The 9,117-nt window shown below is 40.6% G+C and overlaps 1 protein-coding gene across 1 annotated transcript; it reads right to left on the reverse strand.

Moving 5' to 3' along the window:
- Nucleotides 1-720: 720 nt before the first annotated feature.
- LOC149821065 (protein LIGHT-DEPENDENT SHORT HYPOCOTYLS 6-like) lies at nucleotides 721-8,818 on the reverse strand. The gene is made up of 2 exons (XM_089981891.1): nucleotides 8,294-8,818; nucleotides 721-921 (listed from the first exon to the last, which is right to left on the reverse strand). Exons 1-2 carry the CDS (start codon nucleotides 8,816-8,818, stop codon nucleotides 721-723), a joined length of 726 nt encoding a protein of 241 aa, XP_089838017.1.
- Between the last annotated feature and the right edge of the window lie 299 nt (nucleotides 8,819-9,117).

Here is a 9,117-nt window from a genome sequence, read left to right on the forward strand (position 1 = left end):
GTAGATGGCTCTAGCAAGGTCGTATATAAAGGAAAAAAATCCCTTAGTATTGTATCTCCAAACCATATATATGGGAGGGTGGTGTGTGTTCTCCCTCGAAGACACACTGTTTGCTACAGTGCTCGGGGGTCCGAATGAGCGCCACATATATAAGCACGTGGGGCTTGTATTCTCGTGTGTGTCGGCATCACTTAGCATCGGAGTTCGGTGCGGTCGCAAAGACTTAAGTACCCTTCCTTGCTATTCTTGCCATGAAACGACGGTTTGAGAAAATGAAAAAAATGTCCTTCGTTCAAAAAAAGAAAAACGACGGTTCAAGAAAAGGAGAAAAATGTCCTCCATCCAGAAAGTCGAGGATGATGTTAACTCTTCAAAGTCCAAAGATCGAAACAAACCTAAAGCGCTCTTTTCTGTTTAAACTTTTTGTCGTCATCTTCTTCTTCTTCCATCTCCGTGAAACACTGTAAAACCCCCCACTCTCTCTCTCTCTAGAGAGAAGAAATTAAGAGAGGCAAAGAATCGACGATCCGATGGTGATCATCGTCCTCTTGCTACTAACAGTGACCGGAATGCTGCCCTCGTCCAGCGGACAACCGACTGTGATGGCCCCTAAGCCGCCTTCGAGGGACACCTACAACGGAGTCTTTCAAAGTACAATCCGTCTACCCCTACGTCGACAATACTTTCGATCAGAGCTATGCCTTTCAGGCCACCCTGACGCTACTCAACACGGGCGTTCACACCCTCAAGTCCTAGCGGGAATTCATCGGGTTCTGGCATCGCGAGGTCCTCCACTTGACCTCCGACGCAGTGTTCTCTGACAGGACCCACCTCCCTGCCAACGTTGAAAATGGCACGTTCCTCTTCGGCTTCCCCGTCATGGACCTCAAGACTGCCATCGGGATGGCTAGCGACTACAACCTTATCACGACAAAAATCATGCTCAAGGGGATGGACTTCGGCATCGCGATTTATGATTTACACACAGTAGTGATTTATGAAAATTGCACAGTGAAAAAAAATGGCAAATCACTACATGATTTTTGTAAATTACTATATCGAGTAGTGATTAACGAAAATCGCTAAATCGAGTAGCGATTAGTGAAAATCACGTAGCGAAAAAAAAAAACAGAAAATTGCTAAATCGAGTAGCGATTTACAAAAAAAAATTGCAAATCGCTACGCGATTTTCATAAATCACATAGCAAAAAAAAAATTTTGTCATTTTCTAGAATCGTTGTTTCACGACACCAATGGCAGGAAAGGGTGTTACGAAAATCGTGAGCAAAAAACAACCAAAGAAAATAATAAACAAGAATGATCAAATAAAACACAACGACACACAGATTTACGTGGAAAAACCTCCCCTCAAATCTGAGAGGGAGTAAAAAAATATGACCGCCGAAAGGAAAAACTTTATTGCTCTTTTTTGACAGTTATAGGAGGAAAATAAAAGAAAGAATTTATACAAGGCCCCAAAAAAATTTCTTCTTGAAAGGCACCGCCCCCAGAGACCCTCGCTCGTTGAACGCGCAGTGGGATCCATGCCGGGGGAATCCCCAGACCCCCCTCCTGTAAGGGCAAGAACTCTGAATCAGGCTCTACAACTCATCAAGTTGAACCATGCTACAGTCAGTGTGCAGGTCAGTCGGTGTTTGATGGAGCAGTGTACGATCGTCTGCTGGATGTGCACAGAGGCAAGGCAGAAAGAGAAGGGAGAGAGAGAGAGAGGGTTGATGTTCATGGCCTTCTTCAGGGGGAATTTCTTTCTCGAATAATTTTGCAGTGCAGGGACTGGGTCTTAAATAACCATCTTCGGGGTACTTAAGTCTTTGCAACTGCCTTTTTTCTAGAATCATCATTTTATGGCACCAATGGCAGAAAAGGTACTTAAGTCTTTGCAACTGCACTAAACTCTGACGCTAATTGATGCTGACAAACATGGGGATACGAGCCACATGTGGTGCTCATTGGGACCCCAAACACGCACTGTAGCAAACAGTGCATCTTCCGGGGGGGGGACATATAACCTGCTTCCCACATATATTGTCAAAATAAGGTATCATTGATTCTTTCAATGCTTACTCGAACCATCTTATTAAATGAGTCCAACATCGTGACTCATCCTTTCCAAATCTCGGAGCCTCTTTTTCATCTATGATTTTTGGACCAGCTCCAAGATCATTCAACCAAGTCATATTTCTCTAAGAAAATTAAACTAAGAGTACCTTCTCTCCTACAAATTCTCCAAATCCATTTTGTCAAGAGGGCGGTATTGAATCTTCCCAAGTTGTGAATGCCCAAACCCCCAACATCCAATGATTGAGAGATTATCGACTAATTGATAGGCACCTTAGACATTCCTTCTATGGACTCATTCCAAATGAATCTTTGAAATAGAATATTGAGGCGCTTTTCATTTTTTTTTAGGAATTTTAAAAAATTGTAGGAAGTGGATCACTGAGCAAGAGATGTTGAAACGAACAAGATTAATTCTACCTACCCTAGAGTGCAAGCGGGATACAAAAGACTGAATTTTTTGGCAAATTCTATCCTCCACCAAGATCCAATGTGACTCTCTAGAAATACCCAAATGAAGCGGTAGGCCCAAATATTTCATTGATAAGAATCCTGCATCACAATTAAAGATTGTGGAGGCCAACCTTTGGGAGTCTTTGAAGGGGTCGTTCAACACCATAACTTGGCTCTTATCTTCATTCATACATAGGCTCGAAATATGTGAAAAACATTTGAGTATCACCCATAAGGACCACATATTCTTCTTTGATGATTCCTCAAAGATCAACAAGTCATCCGCAAAAAGAATGTGAGAATAGTAACCAACTCGGACACTATGTAACAATGAAAAACACCTTCTACCTCCGCACTTGAAATCATCACTGATAGAGTTTCCATAGCCTTAATGAAGATGAGAGGAGAAAGAGGGTCACCTTGCCTTAACCCCCTTTTCGGCTTAAAAAATATCCTCTCTTCCCATTAAGGGACACCACAATCGAGGTTGCAGACAACAAACCTTTTATCCAATGCCTCAAATTCTCACCAAATCCCATATTTTGCATACAACCCTACAAGAACCATCAATCAAAGGAATCAAAAGTTTTTTCTAGATCAATTTTTAAAACAAAAGATTTCGTACCTACGATCATGATTGAGTGAATAGTCTCATGAGCAATAACACAGCCGTCATGAAAGTGCCAGCACAGGATTAAATTGCTAGATTTTCATTATTATGAGAAGTGGGTTATTAAGACATATTTTTCTAACCTATACCACAAACATCTATTATATTTTGAAAAGATCATGATTTTGTCATGAAATATTCGTAAAAAAAACTCAATAAAATCATGATATTTCAAAAATGTCACCTTGTCTCAAAATGTTGCAATAATGTCATAATACAGAAGTGCTCCGAAATTTTATTATACTTTCATAACGTTTGAGTTTTTGCTTTTTTCTTAATTTAATATTTTAAACATTCCAAACTTTATACAGCATTTTCCCCTAAAACAAAATCTTATTTGTCACAAAATTTTTCGTGGTCAAACAAAATCATGATACCGGGATTGGTGACAAGAGCACGTCATGATGAATTGCTTCACTTTGGTGTAGAGCCTTGTGTCTTAAAGTGGAGAATCATAACCTTATCAAACCAGTCTTGACATATCATTTCATGCCCATAACTGCCTAAGATGTCTCCAAAACCAATCGTCAATGCCAGAAGAAATGATGGCGGGCTTGCTCAAGGGATATTTCTCTAGGAATGATTCTCATAGGTCTACAGCGTACACAAAATACTATACTCACATGGCAAGTGAACCATGAATTGTTGATCATGTGGTTTGATAAATGAGGACAAATAAGGGTGGATGGCCATGTAAAACTAGGAGGAAGATGAGAATAATGCGTTTTGGACTTTCTCATGAGCTTGCCATATAGAGTTTGAAATTGTGGAGAGGTCTGTTTGGATAACACAAGGAGATTAAGCAAAAAACATGGAGTACCAGAAGCCTACTTATATGGCCAAAAAGCAGAAATAAGGAAGACAAAGTACCATTATAATGATTTGATTAACCTTCACTAACTTCTCTTGCTCCTTTTTAAGCACAAAATTCATTTTTTTACATGTTTGGTCCAAAGCAAGCTAATCAACATGAAAACCTTACATCAGTGTCTCCTCTTTATCATGCCACTTAGATGAGGCATCCTTATAATCTTTTCCTTCCTGTTTTTTTTTTTGATAGAGCAGAAGCACTGTCCATGACAGTTTTGTAAACAAAGCACTTCTTAAGAATTCTATCAATCTACCATTTTAATGATGACTTTTGAGAAATATCTATCCCAATATTTTAATCATTATAATCGTGATTCAATAATATCGTCCCCATATGTATTGGTGCAACTTCCAAGATTTTACTTCTTTTTAAGCTGTACTTCAATTTCATACCTGACTTATGCAGTAATATAAAGTAGAGCACATCATCAAGTGTTATCTACAGATATTCAAAATATTGACTTACACAGTCATTTTGAAAAGAATTCAACACTATCTTGGTCCCAAACTCTGATATGCTAATCCACAAATTAAAGAAAGTTACGTTCTTTTTTTTTTAATCCTTAGAAGAAATAAAGTTTCATTTAACTATATAATGTTTTTTTTTCACATTTAGAAATGAAAGCCTGTTTCTAAACTCTTTCAAATTCTCCTCCATTTTCTAATGGAATGGCCATTGAAACATAAAATTCCAAAATACATTTAGTTGTCTCCTCCAATATATCATTAATGATTTAAATGCCCTTTCAAAACCCATATCCACCAATATTTATGTCATATTAGTAACATCAGCTTCGGTATTGATTCTCTAAATTTAACAATGATACTCTCTCTCTCTCCAATTATAAAACTGTAAAGCAGTTCAATTTCATCAGATATATAACATGAAATAATCCACCATTATGGTTAATTTTCGATGTTTATCGTATTTAGCTAATTTGAGTAATGGCGGAAGAATAAAGCACTTTTGCTTTTTCTGTTTTCAGAAATATTGAAACATTAATAATTCTTTACTGAAGCATCTTCCTGTCTCTTCTTTCTTTGTACTTTAAAACTTAAACTAGAATGCCCATAAATAAGATATTATCTGGTCAAGATGCTTGTTCACTAGATGGGTCACTCTCTCGAATAGCTTTCTAACAACCCATCTCTGAATAAGTGATTATTCAAGTTGAGATTGAGATGTGTGACTCATAAAATGAAGATGGTAATTCTCAACATCAATTCATCAATGAAAATCAGCAAAAAAAATGTCTAACTAGGGAAGATAACAGTAGCTACTGTCTGCATTTTTACGTACATCTTCAAGTAGGTCATGTGGACACATCAGTTGCTATGCTTCTCGTGTGCAAACTCTCTTTGTACATTATTTCTCAAAACTAAGCAAGCAATAAGCATTCATCATTATAATGCTTTCACCAAACAGATTTCCCTTTGAGAATATCATGAAAGGAATCATATTATATTAAACGGAAGTTGGCAATGAAATAAAATGTGAGATTAATTATATCGCGCTTGTGAGTGGAGCATTAAATAGTACTCCTGATGATACAGTCTGCTCTTTATCCTGTTGTGAAATAAAATGTGGAAGTTATTTTTCTAATAATCTGCCTCAACCAAACCTCCGTACGAGGAGAAAAGAATAGTATGCCTCTCACAAAAGAAGAGAAAAGAAATAGTATATGTAGCAGACAAACATATTCCATTTTGTTTTTCTTTGAACCGTATATCTTGCCCTTCTCAGTCATAAGCTTCATGAATTGTTTTCAGTAAACAAACAATATGACACAAATATGTGTCACCGACAGTAAGCTTCATGATTCCAAGACATACCATTTTGTGTTTGATAGATCACAAGGAGGTATGGACAACAAGGGCCGACGATTTCAAATCAAAATATTCTGCTTGTAAGCCCCATGATTGTTGATATAAGACATGCATTTGGCATCTTTGTTTAGCTAGAAAATGAAACAGATCGAATTCTATTATCTAATAATGGAGATACAAATTTTAAAAAGTACGTGCATTGCTAAAATATCATCTGTTTGAAAACTACAAGATGTAAACTCTCGAACTGGATCTACCCCTCTTACCACACACACACACACACAGAGAGAGAGAGAGAGAGTGAGAGAGAGAGAGAGAGAGCACCTGCGCGCATAAATCTACTGAAATATATAGTGCCGAAATTTTTCCGAAGCTGCAGACCGTGTTGGTAGATCGCACGTTTCCTTTTTCTTGGCTTGGTCAAGCATCACTGACACAGAAAATACATTCCAGTCAATCAATCAAAGGCAGCATCTGAAGGAGAAGGAAAAGAAGAAGAAAAAAGTCAAATCAACTCATGCATCAGGCATCAATCATCTTTGAGATTTCTTTTTGGTCCATTTCAAACTGCATCAATCTAATCCCAAATTGAATGGTTAATGTATTAATCATCGTTCCAGAATTCAAATAGTGCAATTGATACAAATACCCCCATGGAGAGGTTCTCTTAATGACATTAAAAGCTCAGCAATTCACTTAATGGGAACACCCTCTTAAAGACCAACTTCATGTAACAATGTAGGTACCTTACTTGTCATCCATGCCAACCAGGTTGGTCATGACCATGTAACGATCATTTAACAAATGTCACCATGGAGGTCCTCGGTGGGATCCATATATGACAAATTATCATTAAATACTGTACTGAAAACCTACCACGACCAGGCCAAAAATAAATAAAAAAGAATAAAGTAAAGATAGTAAGTATAATGTAATAAAAGGTTCCTCCAAGTGACAGTTTTGTTCCGAATCCATAAAGAACTCTTCAGCATTCATATTTTATTACTTGCAACAAGAAACTCAATGCATGCGTTTCAACTAATGTGATGACCAATCACCACTTATTGTTACCAACCCTTTCCTTCTCTTGTCTTGATTGTTATAATCTGTAACCCTTTGTTGTAGAGAGAAGCACAATGATGGATTTTGGGTGTTCTGAAGAGGTAATCCTGCAAAAACATTAGATTACATGGGGGCAGATTAAATGCATGTAGGAAGAAAGAATAAATTTGGGTGTCCACTGTTGGACAATGCCCTCATTATTTTATCTGTATATTTCCATCAATCCTCACTTCAATAATACGGGCCATCAGAAGTGGCCGGGGTGCGTGGACAAGACTAGGCGGTGCAGTCTCATTTTAAATTACCATTTAAAATCTTTGAACAATCTCCCTCTCACAGTCCTACAACTGTACATCAATCCTATCACTGTAGATCACACGAGCAGGCAGGTAGCAGCAGGAGTAGTACTCATTTCAAAATGAGCTCACCCCACAAACTCCCGCTCGCAAATCTATCTGTCTCTCTGTGCATTTCTCCATTTTCCTATTCTTCGTGGGCGTACTACCAGTACTCTTTTGTCGACCCCAAAAGCATAAAAGTTCAGAGAGAAAAGACGAGGAGGGTGCTCACTGATACAGCAAAAAGTGTGGGGGAAAAAGGAAGAGGCAGTGGTGGTGGTGGGCTAGTACCCTACAGTAAACCTTCTGTTCTCCCTCTTACCGTCGTACTAGCTTGGTTGTGGAAGCCAAAACCGATGTTTGAACGAAGACCAGGCCAAAGGTCTCTCTCTCTCTCTCCAGTCACCTGACTGTAATTTCATGTGACAACCCACGTGTCTGAGAGTCGGTAGGCGTCTGAGCCCACGTGCGACTGCGAGGAGGGCAAATGATGAGAGACTCTTTGAGGATTTCTGCTCTGCAGATACGATTTCTTTCCTATTTTGGGGAGGTGTTCACAATCCCATCGATCGAGAACGGGAGAGAGACGTTAGCCTTCTGCCGTTGTGTCCATATTTACTACTTCGGTACTTCCTCTCACCGGTTCATCCATTGATCCCATAAACATTGGTTGTAGAGTGCAGTCTTTTAGTCCTCATAACCACATGATCAATCGGGTTTCTTATCTATCAAATGGTGTTTCATGACACAACCACATGGTTGTTATGAGTTGCGATAATGATTATATAATAAAAAATGAAACAAAGAAAAAAAAAAGATTCATACGAAAAATGCTTTCGCATATTATTGTTTATCGAGAAAGAAAGCAATGGAGTAAAGAAAACACTAATATTATCAGTCTATTGTTACGAGTATATGGAGGTGGGATAATGGAAGAAGAGGGAACACCAATTCAAGAGTTGGAAGAAGGCCCAGCGTGACCTCCTCTTTCTACGGCATCGCCTGGCTGCGTGGAGGTGGAAGCCGAGGCCGAGTTGGTGGTGGTGGTGGATGGCGGCCGCTTCCGCTTCTTCTTTTCGTAGGGGATACCGCGGGCCTTGGCCTGGGCCTCGCGGACCTCGCGGAGGTAGATGCGGACGGCGCGGGCGCCGAACGGGTTGGACTCCGGCCGGCCACCGTTCTCTTCGTAGGCAGCGCGGAGGCGGCCGATGAGGGCGTCGAGGCTGCCCCAGGCCTGGCGAAGCGGGCAGGCGCAGGGCGCGGGAGGATTGGGGTGGCCAAAGAATGCGCATCCGGGGAGGTGCACCTTCGTCTTGCCGAACTGGTCGAGGTACTTGAGGAACTCGATGACGTGGGCGCCGCTGCACCGGGCGAGCGAGAGCGGGGGCTTGTGGTTCTTGAGGTACTGCAGGAACGTGTTCCAGTCCCGCCGCTTCTGCGACTCGTACCTGCTCGGCGGCGCCGCCGGGCCCGACGATTCTCCCTCGCCTCCTTCCGGTGCTCTGGCGCCGGAATCCATGGGGTGGTACGCCGGATCCCGGCGGGGTTCGTGTGGTGAGTAGTGGGGCTCAGGTGGTGCTGCGAGCAAGGTCAATCGCCTCGTGTCTTGCCGATTGGGAGCCTCCTTCGATAGGGGTTGAGGTGAAGGGTTCCAGGCTTTTGCTGTAGTAAGAGAGAGAGAGAGAGAGAGAGAGAGAGAGAGAGAGAGAGAGAGAGAAAAGTAGGGACAGATGGGACGTAAAAATAAAGAAAAAAGGGAGGTGATTGAAGAGAAGGGTGAAAATTTTTGAGTGTGGAGTGAAAAAATGAGTAGATTCA

This window comes from Nuphar pumila, chromosome 12 (assembly GCF_984573655.1).
Source record: "Nuphar pumila chromosome 12, dmNupPumi1.hap1.1, whole genome shotgun sequence".
Lineage (NCBI taxonomy): Eukaryota > Viridiplantae > Streptophyta > Magnoliopsida > Nymphaeales > Nymphaeaceae > Nuphar > Nuphar pumila.